Source organism: Oryza glaberrima, chromosome 6 (genome assembly GCF_000147395.1).
Source record: "Oryza glaberrima chromosome 6, OglaRS2, whole genome shotgun sequence".
In the NCBI taxonomy this organism is placed as follows: Eukaryota; Viridiplantae; Streptophyta; class Magnoliopsida; order Poales; family Poaceae; genus Oryza; species Oryza glaberrima.
In genome coordinates, this window is record NC_068331.1 from 23616493 (window position 1) to 23642023 (window position 25531).

The 25531-nt window shown below is 40.7% G+C and overlaps 2 protein-coding genes and 2 pseudogenes across 4 annotated transcripts; 2 read left to right on the top strand and 2 right to left on the bottom strand.

Annotated features, from left to right (window-relative positions):
* Positions 1-7586: 7586 nt before the first annotated feature.
* Positions 7587-13574, top strand: LOC127778083 (putative disease resistance protein RGA3). Of its 3 annotated transcripts, none has more exons than XM_052304734.1 (3): positions 7587-12132; positions 12513-12641; positions 12977-13574. In XM_052304734.1, the coding sequence occupies exons 1-2, from the start codon at positions 9174-9176 to the stop codon at positions 12599-12601; spliced, it is 3048 nt and encodes a 1015-aa protein (XP_052160694.1). In that variant the 5' UTR covers positions 7587-9173; the 3' UTR covers positions 12602-12641; positions 12977-13574. The 3 variants fall into 3 exon arrangements, with proteins under 3 accessions (XP_052160694.1, XP_052160693.1, XP_052160692.1); XM_052304733.1 differs by having other exon boundaries at positions 12565-12641; XM_052304732.1 differs by having other exon boundaries at positions 7588-12641.
* Positions 13575-16149: 2575 nt separating this feature from the next.
* Positions 16150-18403, bottom strand: LOC127777409 (uncharacterized; annotated as a pseudogene).
* A 2860-nt stretch (positions 18404-21263) lies between these two features.
* LOC127777017 (B3 domain-containing protein LFL1-like) lies at positions 21264-23036 on the bottom strand. Its single transcript, XM_052303536.1, has 3 exons — positions 22532-23036; positions 22291-22364; positions 21264-21750 (listed from the first exon to the last, which is right to left on the bottom strand). The coding sequence occupies exons 1-3, from the start codon at positions 23034-23036 to the stop codon at positions 21655-21657; spliced, it is 675 nt and encodes a 224-aa protein (XP_052159496.1). The 3' UTR covers positions 21264-21654.
* Positions 23037-23727: 691 nt separating this feature from the next.
* Positions 23728-25278, top strand: LOC127777588 (uncharacterized; annotated as a pseudogene).
* The last annotated feature ends 253 nt before the right edge of the window (positions 25279-25531 follow it).

The window sequence follows — 25531 nt, forward strand, 5'->3', positions numbered from 1 at the left end:
ATAGATTAATATGATTTTTTAAGTAACTTTTCTATAGAAAATTTTTGCAAAAAACGTACCGTTTAGTAGTTTGAGAAGCGTGCACACGAAAAACGAGGTGCTTTCTCACCCTATCTCACACAAACGAACGCAGCCTAAAATCATGCAAGAGAGTAATTAAGGCCCTGTTTCTTTCAGCTTAGATTATTATAATCCAGATTATTGGGAATAAGCTGAAAGAAACAGACAACTTATTGAAGTAGCTTATTATAATCTGGAGACCAGCTTATTATAATCTGATAAGCTCATTTAGGTGAGCTTATTCTAGATTATTGGGTGAAAAATTACCCATCATGCCACCCCATTCCCTCTTTAGACTTGCAAACCCAATAATTTAGGCTCTAATAATCTAGGAATGAAACAACTAACCACTTATTCTACTACAGATTATAACAATCTAGCTTATAGTAATCTGACTCAATAATCTAGATTATAATAATCCCAAGCTGAAAGAAACAGGGCCTAAGGATTTGTTGGAGTGTTTTTTCTACTAAAATTCTTCAAAATTGATTTTGGGATGAAATATATAGGAGGACGATTGGTGATCCTCTGCCCTTGATTACACTGCTGATCCGAGCGTTGCGCGCGAGCGAGAGCCGCGGACGAGGCATCGTGCGGCGCTAGCGGCGGGCGGTTGGGAACTTGGGATGGATTTCTCACCGTCTGTCTCCGGACAGCCTGGCTGTTGCACGTTTCTGTTTCGGCTTTAGCCGTTGGCATGCAATTTTTTTAAGTTTTACTTGCACTAATAATTTTGGTAGAGGATTCTTCGCCCTCGTGCGTTGCTCGAGTATACTTGCTCCATTTTACCAATAGATGACTGTTGATTTTTGATTTTGATATAACGTATATATATTGTTGATGGGATATACCCGGCTACATTATTTGTATAGTATGAGAAATGCTGGTATAAAAGTATACACGAGATTGGGATAAAGTAAGCGGAAATAAGGGATTTCTTTACCAATTTAGACCAACAAAGTAAATAATATAGTTTATATATATAGGTTTGAAATGTCTCACGGATTACAGTGGTGGAGCAAGACAAGCTAATCTGGCCTTCCAACTAGTACTCGCCGAGAACCATCCGACAACTAGCTATTGACTTTCTTCTAATGGATCTACGATCCGGAAGGAGTTTTTATTACTATCGCTACATACCGATATTTGAACACCAGGTATACGGTATTTTAGGAGATTACGAACCCAAGTATAAAAAATATACCTAATCCGAAACATTGATAGTAGTCCCCGATCTCAATGTAAATGATGGAAACAACGTTCCCAGCTATATAATTCGAGAAAGTTAACTTTGTTGGGATATTTGATCACTCGAGAATCCGAGAAGGCTTGTAATCCTTGAACAAGTTCTCCTCGGCCATAGGCCGTAACGTTGGCAAGTTTTGAATTTGGATTGAGGTAAAAAAAAAAAAAGAACAGCCATCATAGATAGGAAACCGCTAAATTTATGTACTCCCCCCATATACTTTTGATAGATATATTTCCAAATCTGAAAAATTTACTTTTGATAGGCATATTTCAATCCAACCACCTATCCCTTAATGACTTTCTCGGATTTAATGCGTGACTCTCCATTCTTCCACATAAGATTGAATACATAGGTATTGAGAAATGTAAATATTAATGAATCGTTTGTTTACGAGAATAACTAGTAGCATGATTAAATGGATGATAAATAGAATTATTTATCCTTAGTCATTGTGCCAAGATGAAATACGATTATCAAAAGTAGATGGATGGAGTAGAAAATTTCTCAAGCTATCTCGAAATACGAACCATCACTTCGTGGTTTATAAGACCTATTTACGAGATTTATTTGAGTTCCGTTAATTTGGCAATGTCGTTCTTCTCCCTTTCCGCCCTCAATCCACCATAGCGCACAGTAAACCCTAGCTAAAGTTTTTCCTTTCATCACCAAGATCCCGATGGATCATAACAAGGAAAATACGTGCCTGTGCGGTAGAAAATTTGTGATGATTTTTGTTTGGTCTTGCATGCCTGATTTTGTTGTTTGGTTGAAAAACTGAACCTGAGTAGAAATATAGCTGAGTGAAAAGTACACATTATATAAATATATAAAAAAAAGAAGACTTACATTTTTCGGCGCCAGTAGCACACGTCTTAGTTAGGTGAAAAAAAACTATAATTCTAACTTATACTTTTACATATTTATGCTAAAATTTTACATAAAAACGAATGATCAGATATTATGCGAAAAAGTCAAAGGCATCATAAGTAAAGAAAAAATAGAGGTTGTAATTATTAAGACTAATTAAGAGCCTACTACTACCTCCGTCCCATATTACTTGTCTTTTTGAGTTTTTATTTATCAATGTTTGATCATTCGTCTTATTAAAAAAATTTTTGGAATTATTATTCATTTTATTTGTCAATTGCTTTATTATCAAAAGTACTTTACATATGACTTATCTTTTTTTATATTTGCACTAATTTTTCAAATAAAACGAATGGTCAAACGTTACAAATAAAAAGTCAAAAACGTCACCTATTATGGGACGGAGGTAGTATTAGTTATCAACTGATTATTGAACATGCTAAAAGTCTAATTTCTCTCTCTATTTTTTTTAAATGAGATGAAAGCCTTATTTTCATTGCTTCAGTGACAATGACATGATTCATGCGAAGTGAACATAGCTTAACTGGTCAGGTTTCTTATGGTGGAATCAGCCCATCCAAATTCAAATCCTAAACTTGACATGTGTGCTTATATTACTTTCAGTAGTAGATGATGTATCCGTCGACTTGACATGTGTGCTCATATTACTTTCTGTGGTAGGTGATGTATCCGTCGACAGTGAGACGTCCGTACTTACTTCGTCAATCTCAAGATATAACGGTAGTGTTCTGGAGATGCTCATAGGAGTATGATGTTCCTGTATATATTTATATGGATGAGTGTGCGCGTATTGTGAACTTCTGCGCTTGTGCTTTGTTTCTAAAAGAAAGAAGTTACATGATTCATTTTATAATTGCCAACAAAATAAAAGAATAAAATAAGTACACCTTTTAACAAATGTCAATTGGTCTCACTTGCCTATCGCGTGTGCTCTTGGATACGTGCGCTTGCACGTACTCCACCATCTCGTCCTTGATCACCGGGAAAGAGAAGTGATATAATAGTAAAATCCATTCGTCATGCTGGCTCCTCTTTTCCAAGTCGTCTCGTCTCGTCTTATAATAACAGCGAAATTACTAGTAACATAATTGTACATGAAAGCTACTCTATCAATCACTCTCTTCGTCCCATAAAAAACCTATCTATTACCAGATATAATATTTCCTAGTACTACGAATTTAGATATATATATGTTCAGATTTATCGTACTAGAATATGTTACATCCGATTTTAGATTCGTTTTTTATGTGACGGACGAAGCATGAGACGAAGCTGACATGAAGGAGCCGCCCATCCTCTCTTGACGTGACGAGATGGCCGGATCGATCGATGGGCCAGTAGCCAGCAGGGAGGCGTTCCGAGCAAGTTGGGCTTAATCTTCTCTGTTAATTGCATCATCGATCAGGATCAGGGTCAACATCCAGAAAAGGAAACACTGTCGGCTAACATTTGCTGGGATTTATTACTATTCTAATCCCACTCGCCATTCCGTAGGAGCTTAAGGGGCTGTTTGATTGGTTGCCACACTTTGCCACGTTACACTTTAGTCATGCTACAGTTTTTTAGGCATGTGTTTAGTTCGCTGCCGTAATTATGTTATGCCACACTTTCTTAACTTTGGGACCCACATGTCATGCTCTTAAATTTAGAGCTAAGCATGCCACACTTGTGGCCAACTATTTCTAAGCCACATTTGTGCCATCATGCCATAACTAGCCTAAACTTAGTTATGGTAAGGTTAGGCATCATCCAAACATTTGTGATGACCTTTGATTACTTAAATCTATTTCTTCGGCCATTTGGTTGTCGCGGTTTTATCTGTCTTGTCGAGCCGGTACGAATCAAGAAACTACTCGGCAAATCAAAATCTTTTTTACTAAAAAGTATATGAGTTTCACCTGTTTTTTGGGTACATACATATGCTTCTACACAAAATCGCTTAGGCAGTGTTTGTCAAATGAGAAAGGCAAATGATTTTTCATCCATCTTTAAATCCTAACCATTTATTTTCCTTCTTTCATTTAATCCTAACCCTTTATTTATTTTCTAATCCCAATCCAACCCCTATTTCCCATTATCTAAACACACCCTTAAGAGTGGTATTCGGTGATTGCATAGTTTTCAAAACCGTAAGCGTGCGGTTTTTTTAAACCATAAGATTGGCCTCTAAACTAGGGATGCAGCTCCTCTACAGTGATTGCAAACAACTCTATTTACACAATGATCTAACTCTTGCGCTACAACTATTTAAATTAGCACATTAGCTCTGTAACAATAGTGTTCTAACAACAATCAATTTTACCGCCGAGCACTTCTTTAATTCTTTACATAGCACTGTGATTTGTACCATTCAATGAAGATCCAACGCATTAAAACATGATCCAATGCAAGGTACTTTAGCACCTCTGAATTTTCTTCGTCAATAATGTAGAAGGATCCCAATCCCTAAACTGGACAGTTAGTTAAACAAGCTTGCCAAATTCAGATGCATGCACAAGCATTAACGGCGGTTAGTTTAATTTGCAGTACAGGCAGTACGAGTACGAATCTTTTTTCCATTTGCCAAATTGGCGTCAATACAGAATACATTGTACATCTATCATTTTTTCCTGGGGTGTACTGGTGAACAGTTGAACACTGACCAGTAGAGTTGTGTCGTATGGACGAATTCAGTGGCGGCTGCAGTGATCATGTACTGTAGATGCATACGAGAGGGAGAGAGAGAGAGACACTGTTTCGATCTGGTCGTGTCAACCCCTGCAGAAACGACGCAAACTAGTAATCGATTTTTAAATTGTCTGTCATTTTCCAGAGATTTATGATCTGTGGTTGTACTTGACCTGTTTGCTGGTTGTTTGTGGATGGACTTGCTGTTAAGTTTGAGACTGAAATTATTGAAATCTTGGCCGTGTTTGGTTGCAGGATGTTTTCTCGTATGTTGCATGTTGCACAACTTCGCTTTCCATCGGGTTGTGGGTTAATCTGTCTGTCTCTCTCTCTCTCTCTCTCTCTCTCTCTCTTTAATTCTTGCGATTAATCTCAGCCTCTGTTCAGAATTTTGCAATAAAGTTACCAAGATCTTTTGAATTCTGAAATTTCCGGCCACCCCCAATTTTATTTGCATTTGGAATTGTAGAACCTGGCCTATTTTATTGTGTACATATATGCTCAGTACCTCTTGCTCCCAAGTTTCAGTTAAGGATGAATTTCTCCATCTACCACCAAAATTAATTGTATCCAAGCTCTTATTTTGATGAATGATTTTACATTTTTTAGGAGGTAATCTATTTTCTATTATAAAAATTAATATATCTTGATATCTTTGGTACTAAAAGATATTAAAATTTAAATTAAGAATATTTACCTTCCGATACCTCTTAAGTACTATAGAATTACTTTACTTTCATACACTAACAGATACAGCCTGGAGGGAACATATCAATGAAAATCGATGACAAATACTTCCTCCGTCCGATAAAAAACTAACTTAGTATTGGATGTGACATATCCGAGTACTACAATCTAAACATACCTCTAAGCATATCTCTGTCCAGATTCGTTGTACTGGAATATGTCACATCCAGTTCTAGATTTAGATTTTTTTGACAAAGGGAGCAGGTCATGTCAGTAAGACACCGGTGTCCCAGATGGCATAAATCTTTTGATAGTAAGGAACTACCCCTTTTCTAAATCATGGCGCCGTGCAAAGTAACTTTGGCTATCGGTGTATGTAGCTTTGGCAACATCTTTGCCCTGTCCTAAAATACTAGAGATATCAATCATGTAGAATAACTGATCAGTATCAACAATATACATACGCCTATGAACAACAATAATAATAATAATTTGATCACCTAGTGACCATTGATATTTTATGCAAAAAGCTCCTTGAATTAAGATAGAATGGGGGCACAAGAACTCCATAAAAATAGACGCCAGTTTCAGATTCAAATTTAGGTGGTCTGGACCTGAGAGCTATGCTCAGTTCTCGACCATTGATATTTTGACCACACCGGCGCATTAAATGAACCTAAATTAAGCGCTCGAACTACACAAATTAATCCCAGTTTAAAGGGAGATAATTGGGACAAGTACTGAAATTTAAAGAGATATATATACCGAGGTTGACATTAGGAATGCGACATGCTTGCCTGATTGGTGGCAGCTTAATCCGCAGTTATTTCTTTATCAAGCCACTTGTGTTGAGGGGGGTTACATAATGTGATTATTGTTTAGGACTCAGTTCGTTCTTTCTTGTCCCTTCATCGCCTCACGAGTTATTGGAAAAGGTGACGCCAAGATTAATTGGAATTGGGATATGGGATCGACATGAGGAAGATGCCAAAATCAATATATTTGTTTTCTGATTATGAGAAGATGAAAGATTAGTCGGCGAGCACACTGCATTCAGAGCATAAACATATATATATATACCAATTGCGTGCCTGAGAATATTATTTCGCTAAGATTACCATTTTGAAATTGACAATGTTTATATCTTATTAGTACGTGTCGTGTTAACTTAGGGCATGTTTGGTACAGCTCCAACCTCTAAATTTAGCTTCAGGAGTTAGGTTTGGAGTGGAGTTGTGGAGCTGCCTAAACCCAGCTCCACAACTCTAGTTCATTTTGTGAGAGAGCTCCACCAACTCCACTCTCATTTTTAATGGAGCTGAAACTTTTTGGCTGAGCTCCAACTCCAGGAGCTAGAGTTGTGCCAAATATGCCCTTATTCTAGCTATAAGCAGTAAAAGTGATGAGGCTATAATAATGCAACAACTAGACATGGGTCCTTGTATTAAGGGATCGTTATTTTCCAGTGATTGACGATATACCTGTTGTTATAAAATAAAATGGGACCAATCTAGAAAGGACTAATTGATTTTGAATTAAGGAGGGGGTGAGGCTCGAACCCGGACCGGCTAGCCGGGAAGACCCTAGGCCTTTCTCAAGAAGATGTTATCGAGAAGCTCATGATAACTTCATCAATTTGAAAATGTGTTGGCTTTTCAAGGTACTCATAGGAGAGAACGTACATGTACGAGTGTTGCGAGTGCCTGCATTTCTAATGTATTCTAATACTAATAGTAGTAGTAATAATAATAAACAATAATAACAATAATCATAATGCAAAAAAGATCAAATGGAAATTTCAACTTTCGAGCGATTTTTTTTTTTAAAAAGCAGCTGCCTTGCCATCTGAATTTTCGAAGCTGTGATTGATTTCAGCCCAATTAGAGTTGGACTAGGCCAAGAAAAGTTGCTCGTTTTCGCACAACCCAAAAGGGCCTCTAGAGGGGTCACAAGGCCTAGTGTTTTACTGGGCTATTAAGGATGGCGGCCCATACAATTTTAACTCCTCTTCTCAAAAAACAATTTTCCTCTTATTTCTCCTCTCTTTTTTTTGGACTTCTTTCTCGCGGAGGTCTTTCTGCGGATAAGGCGAAGCGCGTTTGATCGTCGCTTTCAGATTTTTGGTCGTGGGAACTTGACAATCCAGATCGCTTTTGTTCCTATAGCATCTTCTATATTTTTTCCCGAATTTGAAATTCTATCCTTTTTTTTTCTCCCGTCGTTTTACGTGAATTCTGCCCTTACTTTTGTTGGGTTTTTGCTTTTGGATTGACTTTTGGTGCGTTCCATAAACAGTACGCTCTGATAGATCCATGAACCGTGTGTTCTCTGACTCCTACATCGAGGGGGAAATTTAGTTGGGAGAAGGAAAGGAAGTTCTACTTGGATCAATAAGTTGCGCACCAAGTGTTCGACGTTTTGTGTCTAAGAAGTTGGTTGGGCTTTGCAGTGCTTCTTCAGTAACTCTGGATGCAATTTCTTTTAGTTTTGGTTCATGTCTTACTAGGTTTCTTGTTCTCCTTCTTTATCTATAGTAGTATGTGAAATCTAACAGGATCGAAATGTATTAATGGGAATTGGGGATATGTAATGCTGAAAATGGTGGAAAGGTAGCTACAGATCTAAAGAATCAATTTATCAGTCCTATGGCTGATGGTTTCTAGCAAATCGGTCCTGCATTCAATATCCTGTGGAAAATTTGTAAACCTTGAATATTTAATTTAGACTTCACACGAATTGCAGAGCTGCATGCTATGACAGTAGTAGTTTTTATTTTTCTTTTCTAATGCTTCTTGGGCATAATATTATCATCTCTAGGTTGAACTATTGATTCCCTCCCTGACCGTCGTTGCCCTTGCTTTTGAGTGTTTGAAAGAGTTCATGCAGCTAGTCTTTTATATTCATAAGCACCCTTTGCTAAATTAAAAGTGCAACTGATTTGCTATATTTTCCAATCTTCTTTAGATATATTTTAGGTGCGGTTCTGAAATCTCAGTCATTTTTTGTTGATTCTTTTCTGAAAATATTAATTTTCAGCAACTTGTTCTCCTTAGTTGATAGCATATACGGTACATATGATGATGTATGAGCATTCGAAACTACATATGGGCATTTAAAACTAAGAACTAACTTGTGGTTTTCTTGTGACTTAGAAACCCTGAGTTGCATTATTAGGTTCTGCTATCTTATGATTCTATTTTGAATTCTCTCTCTTTTTCGCTTATTTTTTGCCTGTGTCAAATAACCAAACAATTTTAGATAATCAGTAGGTATGTCTACTAATTGGTCGGTCAAGTCAACCTGGTGGGTCTGTGTCTGTTACTCTGTCTATTTATCAACTTGAGGGCTGTTGCATGAAAAGAAATTGAGAATATAGACAAACACAATTGACTTTTGGGGCTCAGATTCACACTTGTTGTGTCACTGTCAGGCACACCTACAAGATTACTTCCTCTGCTTTCCAACACCTTCCTTGATCCCATAACATTTGCTTCTTTCTTTGATACCTTGATTTCAGTTGCACTATCAATTCTTCTTGATTCTTCTTTGTATTTGGATTTCTTGCTATCAGCAGGAACTCTCTCTCTCTCTCTCTCTCTCTCTCTCTCTCTCTCTCTCCAAAATGGGCACTGAATTAACTGTTACAGGATGGTTCTTGTCACCTATTATACGGGAAATGCAAGATACTGCACTGTCCTACATAAGGGGGCAATTCAGTTGGGAGAAGGATCAAGAAAAGGACCTTGAGCGTCTTGATACTATCCTTACAGAGATCTTGGCCATCGTGGACGCCATCGAGAAGCGGGAGATCAAGGATGGGAATCAGAGGAAGCTGCTCCGGAAGCTCAAGGATGCCATTTACAGCGCCGTTGATGTGCTTGACAGCTTCCAGTACATGGCCCTCAAGTCTAAAGTCGACAGCCAAGCTATGGTGAGTCGTGTTACCTCATCCTGTGTTTACTTGGGTAAGCGTGTAGTAGGTACTGATAAGTTCCGGAGGAAGCTAACCGATATGTTGAAAAAATTGGATGAGGTTAAAACAACTGCGGATACCTTGTTCAAATTGGTTAGTTTTGATAGTGCTACTGCAAAGCTGCTCCCAGTCACACAGGCACGTGTAACGTCTCCTTTGAAGGAAGAGAACCACATATATGGTAGAAAAGATGATCTTGATAGGCTGAGAGATTTGTTGCTTATGCAAAGTGATAGTAGTGCACCTGGACCTAGTAACTCATGTGTTCCTGTCATATCCATCATTGGTGTTGGTGGGATTGGGAAGACAAGCCTAGCACAATTAGCTTTCAGAGATGAAAGGATACGTGCGAGCTTTGGTCTCAGGATCTGGGTTTGTGTATCCGATATTTATGATGAGACAACATTGGCAAGGGATATTTTAGAATCTGTAACAGGTGAAAATTATCGCAGTGTTACTAAATTGGATGAATTGAAGAATGTTCTTCAAGAAAAGATAAGTCAAAAGAACTTTTTTCTTGTATTGGATGATGTATGGTATGATGAGAACAGGACAAATTGGGAGAATGAATTAGTATGGGATGGAGTTTTATCAACATTGGATACTGGACTGGGAGGATCCAAAATTCTGGTGACGACTCGAACCAACAAAGCCAGTGAACTCCTACGTGCTGGAGCCTGTTTACAATTAGGGGGATTGAATAGAGATGATTACTGGATGTTATTCAAAAGCTGTGCCTTTGGTGAGAAACATCCAGGACTGTTTCAAGAACTTAAGGAAATAGGAATGCAGATTGCTGAAAGATTGAATGGTTTGCCCTTAGCAGCGAAGGTAATCGGTCGCCTATTGAATGTTGATTTAGATTCAAGTCATTGGAAGAAAGTGCTAGAGAGTGACATATCAGGTGATGTTATGAAGGTTCTCAGGTTGAGTTACCAACACTTGCCCATCCACTTGCAACTATGCTTCAGCTTCTGCAGCTTATTCCCGAAGAGCTGGCGTTTTGATCCCAGGAGGCTTACAGACATGTGGATTTCACAGGGTTTTGTTCAGAAGGAGGATGAGTCTGACAATGACATGAATGTTGAAGATGTTGCGAAGGGCTACTTTAATGATCTTGTACAAAGATCATTCTTCGAGAGATCTTTGTTAGACCTTCCAATAGAGTATGTCATGCATGACTTGATCAATGACCTTGCCAGGAATGTTTCAAAGGACGAGTATACCAGAATTGAGAGTGAGAAGCAAAAGGAGATCCCACCAAACATTCGCCATTTATCTATATCTGCACATTTGTGGGCCGGTATGAAGAAAACAGAGATGAAAAACCTGCGCACGTTACTTGTTTGGAGCAAATCATGGCCTTGCTGGAAATTGTCCCTTCCAAATGGTGTGTTCAAGAAATCCAAATACATCCGAGTGCTAGATTTGACTGGTTGTTGCCTGGAGAGGTTGCCAACATCAGTGAAAAATTTGAAGCATTTGCGCTATCTTGCTTTTAGGGTTCCTGAAAAACCATTGCCCACAGCATTGGTCCAACTTTATCACCTAGAGGTTCTAGTCACAAGAGGTCACTCTTGTCGGGGAAGTGAATGTTTCCAACTTCCAACAAACATGAAGAAGAACCTACTCAAATTGAGAAAAGCTTACCTTTTCAATGTAGGGGGTGCCACAATATCTGGTTTTGGTGGACAAACTCTTCTGCATGGCCCAGGGGAATTCCATGTCAAGAAGGAGAGTGGGCACAGACTTGGAGAGTTAAAGGAGATGAACAATATCCGAGGAAGATTAAGTGTTAGGTTTCTTGAGAACGTGGAACATCAGCAACAGGCTGTTGATGCCCACCTAGATTGTAAAGAGCACATCAAACACTTGCAGCTAGAGTGGAGTGACCTTCCAAGGCCTATTACTTCTGAGTTGGATCCTTATGTGCTTGAGGCCCTTAGACCTCACCCTGATCTTGAGCGGCTGAATATCACAGGTTACAAGGGAGAGAGGTCACCTTCTTGGTTTGAGACAAATTGGATGAAAGCACTGACTTCTATAGTCCTTCAGAACTGCATGGGTTGGGTGCAATTGCCCCCTCTTGGACAGCTTCCTCTACTGGAGGATCTGGTACTGAGAAACATGCATGCTGTTAAGCAGATAGGTCAAGAATTCTATGGGAATGGTGACACAAAGGGCTTTCCAAAGTTGGAAGAAATAGTATTTGATGGCATGCCCAACTGGGAGAAATGGTCTGGAATTGAAGATGGTTCATTGCTTCCATGTCTCACAAGACTTTACATAGCTAAGTGCCCTAAGCTTCAAGAAGCACCACCCTTAAATGCAAGACCAAAAGTTGAAGTGGCGATAACATCTGATTCCCTACCAAGTTCGTGTCTATTTGACTCCCTAATGGCATCGGCATCTTATCTGATCTTACTTGTCAACTGCTGCAGCTTCTTGAGTAGCCTGAATACTGACCAACTTAGTCATGTCGAGGAGTTGAACGTGAAGAGCTGCACAGATCAAATGCCAGCTTGTGGATTTATCGGACTTAGCTCCCTTAAGGTGCTCAGAATCAGCAACTGTTCAGCGTTACTATCGTCAGTTTGTGTGGAAGCAGGTGAAGAACTTGACACATGTTTTTTCCCTCAGTCACTAAGTGAACTTGAAATAGTTGATTGCAATATTCAGTCCAGTTTGCTACCAAGATACTTGCAAGGCCTAACTAACCTCTCCACCCTGATGATTAATAGCTGTGATTCTATGGATTTGCTATCTTTTGCCTATGGACCCCATCACCTTACTTCTCTAGAAGCCATAATCATTAAAGACTGTATTTTCCTATCCTCATTGGATGGATTTGAAAATCTGATTGCTCTGAGAAAGTTAGTGGTAGCAGATTGTAAAAATTTCTGTTTCTTGCCAGCTGATCTGAATGCATTAATATCTCTCAAAACATTAGCCATATATGGGTGCCCTAAGATGAAATTTCTCCCCCAGAATGGCGTGCCAGCTTCTCTACAGTTAATTTTGCTGTCACTGTTGCATCCAGAGTTAGACAGACAGCTTCAAAGGAGGGAAGGTACTGAATGGGACAAGATTGCTCATGTTCCTGAAAAGAAACTAGAGGTATGCACTGCTTATTATTTATTTCCATCGTATTCTGGTGGGGGTTCGTTGTTCATAGAGCCTTACTGTATGTAGTGTTGTCTCATGTAAATCATATGTGTGGTTGTTGCTCAAGCTGCATTATTATCAGTGATTCAGTGTTATGAATCATGATCTACAAATAAGTGTCAAGTATCTTTGCTATTTGATTTGCAAATTCTTCTGGAGATATTTTTGGCAAAAATATCATGAAGTTTCATAATGGCACGCCTAACTGTCTTAGCATATAGTTTCTGGACAGTTGACAGAACTCAGTCTTGTACTAATACTAATGCTTAACCTCTTGGCTCTTGCAGGTAGAGCTAATTGATTTGTTGACACTGTTTCCATCCAGTTCTTTCTGACGAGTGTTGTCATTTTTGGACGTGTGGGTATGCCTTCCTGAACCACTCTACTACATTTACTTCAACCAAATAACTACTTCCTCCGTTTCAGGTTATAAGACTTTCTAGCATTGTCCATATTCATATAAATGTTAATGAATCTAGGTATACATATATATCTAGATTCATTAACATATATATGAATGTGGGTAATGATAAAAAGTCTTATAATATGAAACTGGACAACCAAACCTGTAATTTGTTTTGTTATTAGACTATGTTTAATACTTTAAATGTGTCCGTATATCCGATGTGATAACTAAACCTAAATTTTTTTCCCCAGCTAAACAAGGCCGATTTCTATGTACAATTGCTAACGGATAGTGAATGTCATGTGATGCATCGCTAGGAAACGACTGAAAAACACTACAGGCTTGTACTTGGAAACGTTACATCGTACAGGTGTCATACATGAAAAATCGTACTTATAGCACCTCTTCTAGTACGAGTTTGTGAGATTTAGGCCAGGGTTTCAAATTTTGGTAATTTCGCCCCCCACCAGCATGCTCAAATCTCACCCGATATTTCGTTTTTTGCAATTTTTTGTGAATTTTGTCAAATTTTATTCAAATTCATTTAAAATCAGTCAAAATTTTAAATAATTTCAGCCGAAAAATTTCTGAAATTACTGAAATTTCGGTCACCCCCGGCAAAAAAATGCAATTTCGAAATTGAAAACCCTATTGTTGGGCCTGAATGCGTTGTTGACTGAGTTGCCATAGTCACACAAGTGACACAATAGAACAAGGTGAAAGCACATTTAACTGTAGAATCTGACACCAAAGATGTGGAGATATAATTTGAAGAGGTAGAAACTCAAATAGTCAAAGGGGGAAAACAAAAATTGGAAAACTAATAAAATGTATGATCAGGTTCAATGAAAAAAAAAAGACAGTGCATAAACCGAGGAACAACTACTAAGTTTGGAGAAAATATGGAAATAATAAACCAAATAACAGCCTAGTGATCAGCCTGGTATGTTCTTCAACTGCCTGAGTTGTACATAGGTGGTTCTATTTAAAATATGAGCTCTGCCCACTGTAATCTCCATGAAGCTCTCCGATCATGCAAGGAGTATAAACAAATGACTCATATATACCATTTGTATAGTTTTGGTAGTAACACTTTGGGCGTGAGTAGCCCAGATATTGGACCTTCGAGCTATCCAAATGATAGGCTACTGTTCTGAATGTTTCCTCCAAGAAAATAGCTTCCTTAGAGCAAGGTTAAGAGCAAGTTCAATAGTATAGCCAACTACTAGCCTCCAATTCATCTATAGCCAATCTAATAGCTCATTCATACAATAGTTACATACTACACTATTAATACCTAGTCCCACCTGTCATAGACATACTGCGTCTTGGAGTCCGTGCTACAGCTGGCTACAAATCTGTAGCCCGCTGCTCTTCTCTCTCCTGATTTATCTTCTTAAAATATGTTTGCAGCTGGCTTATAGCCTGCTATTGTACCTGCTCTAATAGTGCAGCCAGCTGCCAGCTATAATCATCAATATTTTATTTTATAGCTAATACTAAAGCCAATTAGCACAATAGATAGGCTCCTATGTTGGCTGCATCTTGTCAACCAAATAATTAATTCTCCATGCACATCTCAATACGTATGATCAAAAGTGACCTCTATTCTTGTGGCCATTTGTGGTGTGATATGAATATGAGTAGTTTGTCCACATAGTCCGTATAAAAAGTCTGTCTTCTCCTCGTCTGAATTTTGCACCAACGAGCACAGTCCGGAGAGGCGGAGATGTACATGCTGTTCAGATGTTCGAACACCACAAAAATCATAAAAACTTCACTTTATCTTAGCCCTCATGCCCAAAATATCCACGCCATGCTTAATGACCTGAAAATCCATCTCATCGAACAAAAATTAACTAAAGCAAACCAAGAATCGACTTAGAATCTTAACATAGCATTGCCAAAACAACAAATGACAATTAGCCATAAACCAATTGGAAGAGGGACTCTGTCCAGAAAAACTAATGCATATGTATCAGTAGAGAGGAATTGCCGGAATCAAACCCCAAACACAACGAATCAATCACTGGAGAAGACAAGAAAAAAAGGCAGCGAATGAGTTCACATCGGTTCTAAAAAAGTTCAGATCGAAACCGATTGCTCCTTGACTACCGGCTTCACCTACTCTCGGTTGAGAGGTGTCAGATCGATCAGAAACAACGCCTGGAGTCCGGATGAATCTGGAGCGGAGGCCGGAGGGCCAATGATTTGGCAGGCTGCAGAGTTTTCACGATGCGCGAAAGCAGAAGAGAAGAATCATGAGACTGGAGAACATATGAGTCCCAACTCATCCCGCGTGGAGCCATGGTGGAAATCTCGCTCCGCTAACGATGGGATCCGACGGGGTAGTTGCGGGGCCCACAAAATAAATTTTCTATTGCCATGCGCGTGTGTATCAGTGCTATCGCCAAGCTTGGCGATAGAATTGTCGCCCGTCTTAATTCTCTCTCTCCGATTATCTCTCCTCCATGCAGAAAGATACTAATATAAAATATTTTGAAGCCTGCTGAGTCAGCTTATTGTAGATACAATAGCAGACTATTAGCCAGCTATAAACATATTTTAATGAGATAAATCATGAGAGAGAAGAGCAGCGGGCTATAGATCTATAGCCAGCTACAGCACTAACTACAAGACGCAATGTGTATATGACAGATAGGACCATATATTAATAGTATAATAAGCAACTATTGTATGAATTAGCTATTAGATTGGCTATAGATGAATTAGAGCTAGTAGTGGGCATATCTAAGTGTGCATAATCGTGTCCCTCATCACAGACTTCAGTAGCAAGAAAATCATCATTATCAGAATCCCACTCAAGATCTTTGTCCGAGAGAGTCTCTGTGTTTACATGCATATCAGCGTTATCCTCTTCTAGGATCCATGGTCCATTAATCTGATCACCCCAAAAATCGATTGAATGTACTTGACTGGCAACGGCCCGAAGGTCATGTTGATAATTTAAGATCCACTCCATTTGTCCAGCTGATTCTTTGATAATCCAAATTGATAGCTGCAAATCCTGAATAAATCCAAAGGACACACCCATCTTTGATTTGCCTAGATATGGTTTTTCAAAATTGCTGCTCCCAATGATTTTTGGTGTACTGATTACTTGGTACTTGTCATTTGACAGTGAAAATCTGAAAAAGAAAAGATGAGTCAATTTACAACATATAAGTAATTCATATGATATCTTACAAGTTATTAAAATATTCAGCGTATAGAATAACGTGAGCATAAACAAGGATAATAAACACATCCAACTTGTATGTGCAGTAGTAGCAGTACTGAAGCTAAATTTGCTAATCATTAAGCTTCCATAGCATAGCATTTGTGTCCTTTACTGAAAATTATGAACACTACCTGATTTTGGTTGCAACTGAAATAACTTCTGTAAGAGTGCTAGCAGGGTTTCAAATTTTGAAAGAAGGGTTTCTGCCGGAGGGGAGCGAAATAACCGAAATTTCGGATTTTTTTCTCGTACCAAAATATATACTCTCACCGTCCCAAAATATAACATGCTAGAGCTTATATGGGATCCTACGAATCTAGACAGGCTCTGATACATCTAATCCGGTCCTAAGTTGCTGAAGATGGATTAGAATCTCTCAGGTGGACATCCTAAGTTGCTATATATTTTAGGATCAGTAAATGAACCAAATGTGAAATATGAAACGAGGGCCCAAGGCGTGATCTGCTGGCGATGAACTTACCTGGTAACAGAAGTACCACGAGAATGCACATACAGTGCTCCCTGCCAGGACACGCTGTACCGGTGTACCCTTGGCGAGGGCCTTCAAGAGGACATTCCCATGGTTCCATGTCATCCACCGTCGTCGTCGTCGCCGCCGTCTCACCGCCTTCCCTGACGAAGGCCCTCTCCTCCCACCGCCCGCTCCTCGACGAGAACACGTACACCTTGTACGGCGACGGCGGCCATTCCATCAAACGGTACAGGTCAGCATCACCCATGGAGGACGCCGGTGGCGATGGTGGCGGCGGCGGCTCCACCTCCTCCATAGTCCAGCAGGCGCCGTCCAGCGATGCGAGCAGCGAATCCAGGCAGAACGGCGGCGCGGTGATTGCTTTCGCCTTCTGCTTTGGTGGTGGCGGCGGGGGCTTCTCTGGCAAGCCGGGGATCAAGAACACCTCGTAGTGCGGCGGCGACGCGGCCGCCGGATCGAACGCGAGGTACGCGCCGCCGGTGCCGTAGCGGATCGGCTTCGGCGACTCCGGGCATCGGGGCAGCGTCGCCCACCGCCGCGTCGCCGGGTTGCAGACGCAGAGACGATTCCCCCACTCGACGGCGCAGAGGAGGAGGCCGTCGCAGTGGTCCATGACGTGCCACCAGTCCATGTCGCCCTTGGGCGGCACCGAGGAGAGGTTGCCGTCGATATCCCCCCCGCCGCTCGACGCCGCCGGCGAGGAGGAGGACCGGGATCGGGACCGGGATCGGCGGCGGGAGAAGAGGTGGGGGCGGTCGTGGTCGATGTAGTTGATGAGGACGCCGTGCACCGAGTGGGGCAGGAGGCGCGGGAGGAGCAGCGCGCGGCCGTCGACGAGGTCGCGCCACGGCTTGCAGACGCAACGCGCCGCGGCGAGGCTGCGTGGCGGCAGGCGGCGGAGGATGTCGGCGAGGGCGTCGTCCGGCACCGGCAGCGCCATGGGGGATCGATCGATCGATCGATGGGTACGAGCTGCCGCAGTTGATCGATCGATGGGTACTTTTTTTTTATCGTTCTTGTTAAGCAGCATGATCAGATCACTCAGACTCAGCATAGTTAATGGGCCCAGGCCCACAATACAAAAAAAAAAAGAGGAAAATGTCTCTCGGCTTCTTCGGTCCAATGCAATTGATGTGTCCACTGGCTCATGAAATGTCGCTGATAGGTGACCATGCTGCAATTTTTTACTTAAGGTGAAAACTTGAAAACCGATGGTCACCGGCGAGCCCTTCGCCACCGGCATGGCGTCGTTGACGAGGCCGAGCCCGGCTTCGTCCGCGCGGATCTTGCTCTCGTCCGCCGGCTCGACGCTCTGCACGCCGCCGGCCGGGCAGCTCACCCTGACGCCGTTCTGCGGGCAGGCGCCGCACCCGTTGGCCACGGTCACCTCGTACTCCGGCAGCCCCTCCACCACCTTCCCTGTCCTCGCCGCCGTGACGGTGATGCCCGACAGCTTGCCGTCGCCGGCGGCGGTGGCGGCGTTGCCCGAGCGTGCTGCGTGACAGCTAATGACGATGGCAGCGGCGGCGAGGAAGAACTAAGAAGAAGACGGTGGCATTTGCCATGCATGCCATTTCTGTTTTGCTTCTGATTTGATTTTCGTTTGATTTGGAGTGGAAGAAGGGGATTATATGTGGGTGAGAGGATTGATCATTGATGTGTCTGAGGAGAAGAAGATAGAGGAGATTGGAAAGATACACAAAACGAGACGAGCCATTAGCGTATGATTAATTGAGTATTGCCGTCCCATAATATAAAAGATTTTATTTTTTTATTGTTTTGTTTGATCATTCGTCTTATTAAAAAAATTTGGAATAATTATTTATTTTATTTGTGACTTACTTTATTATCAAAAGTACTTTAAACATAACTTTTCGTTTTTTATATTTGCATAAAGTTTGTGAATAAGACAAGTGGTCAAACAGTACCAGCAAAAAGTCAAAAACAGAGGAAGTATTAACTATTTTAAACTTTAAAAATAGATTAATATGATTTTTTAAATCAACTTTCTATAAAAAATTTTTGTAAAAAACACATATTTTAATAGTTCGGGAAACGTGCACACAAAAAACGAAACAAACTCACTCAAAATCACCCAGGAAAAACACAGCCAGTAAAATTTGGTGTGTGATGATTCGGAGGAGAAATGTGTCAGAATGCACTGATTTTCTGCCGATCGCTACCGCTGCTAGTTTTCTCGAATTATTGCCTTCCTAAAGTGTAAAAGTTCCTGTATTAGTTAAATTTGAAACCAGATTCATCCGTCTTAATTTTAGAGAAGAGCTGAATACCGGCCGACTAAAAAAATGGCTACGCCAGGCTGCAATACGACGATGTGGTATAGTTTTGCAGCTCGCTGGGTTACAATAGTAGACTACTAGAAAATAAGCGCGTCAGTTGGCGCGCTCGATTTATAGCCTATGTATGTTATTTTTGTGTTATTAATTAACGCATTTTTCATAAAAAAAAGTTACAGAAATCAGTTTAGTTTCCTTGAAACTCATGCAAAAATCATAGTTGAACGGAATTTTTAGAGTTCCTATTTAACATAATCAATCATATTGTAGAGAAATTTGTCAAACTTTCTCTCTTTTTTCCAACCATACTATTAATTCTTCTTTTGTTTATCTAAAATTATAATTAAATTGCTATTAATTCTTCTTTTATTTGTCTAAATTTATAATTAAATTGTTTGCTAATGATAAAATAGGTGTCGGTATTTCTTTTATTTTAAAAAAACAAAGTGTTCTAGAATTTCGTTTTGTTAGGAGTCACAATGTTTTGTATTGATGGCTAATTAGTGGTAGGTGATATATAGGTTGACCATGAGTTATATATGGTGATTTAATCTATTCGAAGAGAAAGTCTATTTTACTCTCTAAACTATTTCGCCAGAGCACTTAACCTCCTAAACTTTTTTTTACTCATTTTACATCCTGAATTATTGAAAACGGTTCACTTTACTCCCTTAATGGTATTTCTCTCTCTTTTTTAATTTCTCTATACTAGTAGCATGCCTGTGCTAACGCTACGGCGATATTATATTAATTAACCAAAAGATAATGTATCTTTTGCCAATCAAATATAAAATGAGATAAGTTTTAAGAACTAAGAAATGTCAACTAAAGATCTGTATAGCATTAGTGTCAATCCAAATTGTCAAATCAGCCATACTTTGTAATTGCTATATACAGAATGAAAATTGTTCATCTCCTTGATACAATCCATTTATTTTTGTTGCGTGACACCCCATATTTAACAATCACAAAGAGGATCACCTTAAGCAATCCGATCGAAACAATGTCGTTTGTCACTACAAGCATCACATGAAAGAGCAGTATCTTGATATAGAACTGTTGGAATAATGTTGCATGCCCTCTCTGAGGGCACCAGCACAAGCTACAACATCATCTGAAGCTACGCAATTCTTGCTGAAGATGTGGTAGATATTGATGTCCAAGGGAAAGGGGGCGGAGATCGCATGTTTCTCCGCATGGGTAACGTTACGGTGATATTTGATATTGTAATTCAAACATCCAAAGTATAATATAGGTTTTGGCAATCAAAACTACGATGCTCCAGATAGTTTATAGATTGGAAAAGAAAAGGAACAAGTGAGATAATTATATTGCTCAACCATTTATCAACCTACAGTGTGCATAAACAGGTCCAAATATACGTATTCTATAAAATACAAAAATATTTGCAACTAATGAACCGACCCCATACCCAGAAAATATTCTATATAAAAAATATTTGAATCCAAATGGGGCATATAAAGTTAAAAAAAAGAAAGGAAAATAAAATTTGTGTGACACCCAAAAAAAAAGAATCTGGTTGGGGGTGGGGGTGGAGGCGACCGACCATTACTTTCTCGCAATTATATATTAAAATCTTGCTATATGTAGATAATCTGAGCTTTGAACTGCTATATTCATTTATCAGATCATCTCATAGAGTTGTAAGCATTCAAATTTGTACAGGACTGTTTATCAAATTTTATCGAGCAACCTATCAAAGTTCATCCATCAGTTTGCTATAATTTGGATTTGTTAACAAATTACTTAGGCTGCATTAAGTTGAACACATTAATTAGTAACCCCACAACACCTGAACATTGAATGAGGATTTATCGGATTAGGGCCAACTGATAAATCCAGAAAACATATCGTGCCCATCTTGCCATCCATATCAAGGAAACATATGTTTTCAAATCTGCTTTAGAAGAACATGTGAGTAATAAATTAGTGGACTACTTACCTCCAAATCTGAAGAGTAATCTGCGATTGGATTCAAAACAAACAGAAAGCTCTATGCATAGGGGATAAATATCACAACAATGAACTGCTAAAAGCTATATTAAACTGTTTGGTCCACTCGTCAAGTAACTATAAAGGGCATGATATAAGAAAATATTGGACACGAAATAATTTCACAAGATTTTGCCGGATCAAAGGGAAATCATTAGATAGTATAGCAGAAAATCATTGGATTTAATAGTAATAGATTGCAGCATTATTTGCATACCAAGAACTCGTGGTCCTTGGTAGCCATTGGAGATTTTCCATCAGGATTGCGTAAAATTTCAGGTCAACACACTGCTCCTCATCCGCCAAACAAAAGCATAAAAAGGTTGATGTATAATGTAAGCACTAAAACAGAAACAAAGCTAGAAAACAATATGTAACATGAGTAGGTGTAGAAAAAGGAGCAATCTAGTTAGATTTGCTATCTGAATTTTGTTCAGTTTATGCTTGTTGCAAACAATTTAGGGGATAGGTAAGGCAAGCTTTACTTCATGGGATATCTCGGAGCTGATAGTTTGTCATCTGGCTGATTGCAAAGTCATTATTCTGGTTAAAGATGTCTCCATCCTCACTGCGACAAAACATTCAGCAACACCAGTGGGCAGCATCACCGCCTAGCAGGTCAGATGTCACCGTAGATTCAATTTTCTCCAATGGAAAATCACATCAATTTTGTTAAGTATTTACATACAGCCAAATCTAAATCTAGGATAAATCAGCACTGAATGCCTCAGACACTGAATGACGCTTGAATATTGTACAGAGGTAAACAGATCGACAACTACATCTATATTTTTTTTAAAGAAAAACTCTTCATGTACTCAAGAGTGATATGAAATAATACCTTGGAGCTACTATTACCATGTGCAAGCTAGTTGCCACCCAGAAAAAAACCCAGAACTATATGTATATTTTTTTCCCAACTTGGACACAATACACCGTGATGCCATGGATTACGGTACCATTTGTGTCCTCCATCAAGATATGAGAGGACTGAGGAGAGAAAGTTTGTTGTTTCAGATACTGAATCACACTATACACCAAATAAATCTGAGCTGTTGAAAACACCATGAACTCCGTATATACAGGAGATTAATTAAACCATTGAATCATATTATCGAGCAGTAGGGAAGCATATACACAAAGCAATGTACCTGGTGGCAAACTGGATGATCCAGTGGGCTCAGTGAGCAGTAGAGATGCCATGGAGGACAGCCAGCAATCCAATCTCCATTACCAGAAATTAAAATTTTTATTTATGAAGAATGAAAAAGTAATGAGTTAATATAACGGATGGTCCAATTAGTAGGTCCAAAATCAGTTTTTGACTTCAGCTTTGAAGAAAGGAACAGAAGATATGATGAAGAAATGCATGGCCCGGGTAGCCTCAGTTACCGTAGGCACCTGCTGGCTGCTGCACTGTTGACAGATCGAAGCATTGCTGCTGGCTGGCGACGGTGACGACGGGTCTTGGAGAAGACCTTGTGCCGGCGGTGGTACTCGTGGCCGCACAGATTGGTGGAATGGTGGGTGCAGGACTGCAGGGAGGCAGAGCGGCTGGCGGCGTTCTTCCTTTTTCACGGATCGGGGGCGGAGCGGTGGAGGGAGAGGCGGCGACAGGAGAGGGCGGGCGGGTGCGATTGATAAGCGCGTGGAGCGGTTGTGGGAAAGAGGCGGCGAGGAAGGCGGAGAAAATCGCGTGGCGTGTGGGAGCGAAGCGAGATCTGTGAGGGAGGCGGAGAAACGCGCGTGGGTGGGAGCGATCTGCAAGGGGACGTCCAAGCAATCTCGGTCGTTCGATCGAATACAGATAATACCGTCCGTTAGATTCGGACAATGATGAATGATGAATGAGTACATCAGTTGGTGAAGTTGGTGAATTATAGGGTAGATAAGTCATATTTTGCATGCATTTACAAACATACATCTCAACTTTTTTTTTATTTTTTTTCTCATTGTTTATGTAGGTTGAAAGCACTTAAGACTAATTTAAACATCACAATTTAAAGTTCAAGCAAACATCCATAACATTTTTTTTAAAAAAAATGAACTTTAATAATGATCCCATGTATGGTTCAGTTTAAAAGACAACTAATACAAAGAGTAATAAAATTGAGACGTGCTATTATGGAGTAAAGTGAACCGAGCCAAATATTAGATTTTTTTTAATAGTGTCTATTGAATTAGTACGAAGAAATAAAATATGTTTTTTATTTTAAGATAAGATATGCAGTTTAATATTTTAAAAATACTCATAGAGATATGTATGAATATGAGTAGTTGTATATATATGCATTCAACATTTTATTTTTTTTTTGTAAATGTACTATAGAATAGTAATGACTATTGAACGTGTATATGTAGAGCAAGTGGACTGACATAGGCATTTGCTCCTTCCCCTAATTTTCCATAGGAATAAGTTCATCCGAGGTCCCTTAATTTTACATCGAATCCAATTTTTATCTTTGATCCCTAAAACCAGATACAACCGGTTCTTCAACTGTCAAAACCAGTACAAACAAGGTCCCTCAGTGGTTTGGAAGGTGGTTTTGATGGACGTGATGTCCACGTGACTAGTTTAACTAGGTCTCCATCTATTAACAACCAAATTTGGTAAATCATGCATCGGCCTAAGCGGATTCGGAAGGATTTTTTCAGATGGAGTCAGCCTCAGTCCTGCCTTCCCTCTCCCTTCTCTCTTCTTCATCCTCACTTCTCTCTTCTTCCCCCTCTCTCTCTCTTCGTCTTCCCGGGCGGCGGAGCAGGCGAGCGAGGCGGGTGGGCGAGCTCCGGCGGCGGCGGGGTGGCCTTGGCCGGGTGCCTTGGTGGATTTGGTGGGTGGCGCGGTGGCCGGACCTGGGGTGGTGGGCGCCGCGGTGGGGGCCGGGGTGGCGGGGTGGAGGAGACCGACAGCGTGGTGGTCGGCGCCGCCGCGGGGGTGGGCGGAGATGGCGGATTTGGGCGGGAGGCCGCTGGCCCGACTCACTCCCCGCCCTTCACCACGCGCTCGCCACCGCCCACAAGGAGCGCCGCAAGCTCAGGCCCATGTTCAACGTCGTGCCGGGGCTCGACGGGAAGCCCGGCTCCGTCTCGCTCGAGCTCGGGAGCAAGCCTGGGTGCTTCTTGATCGCCGGCGCCAGCGCGAAGGTGCAGGTTGGTTGCAGGAGCCGCGGCGGCGACGGGTTAATTAATTCTTTGATCCTTTCGATGCTCAATTTAGTAATTAGCATGGCAATTAGCAGTTGAATGGGAAAATGAGTTGGGTTTACATATGTACACTCTGCCTCTCAGTGTTTACTGGAGTAGCAGTGTTGTTACTCTGCAATGTCAGCTCTTTATCTTGCCATTCTTTTCTTAGAAAGAGTATATACCTCTTGATGCAGTTGAGTATACTCGAAAAGTTCTGCAAATGAAAGAGTAATTAAGGATCAAGGATATTCTTGACCTGATTCCTAAAGCGCATTTTCTGATGCCTCGTTCCAAATGCATTATATTAGAGCAAGTACAGTAGCAGGCTATAAGTCAGCTACAAACATATTTCAAGTAGATAAATAAGAAGAGAGAAGGACAGCGGGCTATAGATTTATAGCCAGCTGTAGCACAGACTCTAAGACGCGGTGTGTGTATGGCAGATGGAACCAGGTATTAATAGTGTGGTATGTAACTATTGTATGAATGAACTATAAGATTGGCTATAGATGAATTGGAGCTAGTAGCTGGCTATACTATTAAACTTGCTTTTACCATCTTGGTGTATAAAACATTATCTGGAGGCCATGATTACAACATACTCCTCTCTTTCTTAGATAACTATGGATCATATTGCACTAATCTGATTGGTGCAAATTGCTGCAAGTCTGCAACTTGTCGACGCGCTCCGGGAGCATGGCCTCACGCTGCAGAACTTCGCGTCCATTCGGGAGCAGCAGGTCGGCGGATTTGGGCGGGAGGTCGTCGGCGACGGCGAGGTCAATGGAGGAGGCGGTGGCATGGGCACCGACGCCCAGCTCCTCTCCGCCGGGTGCCGCAGCCAGGGCCACAGCCGCCGGAGCCGTGCCACCGTCGCTAGAGAGGAGAGGGGGGAGAGAGTTGAAGAGAGGGAGATGGGGAGAGAGAGAGAGGAGGAAGGAGAGGAGGGCTGAGAATGACATGTGGGGTTCATGTACCATTTTTTATTAATTTCTATGTGAAACTGTCATGTGGGTCTCATAAGGTTTATTTTTTTTCAGGATTGAATTGCCACGTAAGCGTCACGTCAATACCACATCAGATGAAGACTAAGTTAAATTAGCCACGTAGACGTCACGTCAGCTACAACCACTTTTAAAACCGCCGAGGGATCTCATCTGCACTGGTTTTTTTGGTTGAAGAACGAAAATCGGATTTGTTAAGATG

Bases quoted from the DNA above. Each gene is read 5' to 3' on its own strand.
- LOC127778083 (XM_052304732.1), top strand. From the start codon at position 9,174: ATGGGCACTGAATTAACTGTTACAGGATGGTTCTTGTCACCTATTATA. The intron at 12,642-12,976 runs GTATGCACTGCT...TGGCTCTTGCAG, and splicing joins TTCCTGAAAAGAAACTAGAG to GTAGAGCTAATTGATTTGTT.
- LOC127777017 (XM_052303536.1), bottom strand. From the start codon at position 23,036: ATGACTTATCTACCCTATAATTCACCAACTTCACCAACTGATGTACTC. The intron at 22,365-22,531 runs GTAACTGAGGCT...CTGGTAATGGAG, and splicing joins GCAGCCAGCAGGTGCCTACG to ATTGGATTGCTGGCTGTCCT. The intron at 21,751-22,290 runs GTACATTGCTTT...CTGACCTGCTAG, and splicing joins ATCATCCAGTTTGCCACCAG to GCGGTGATGCTGCCCACTGG.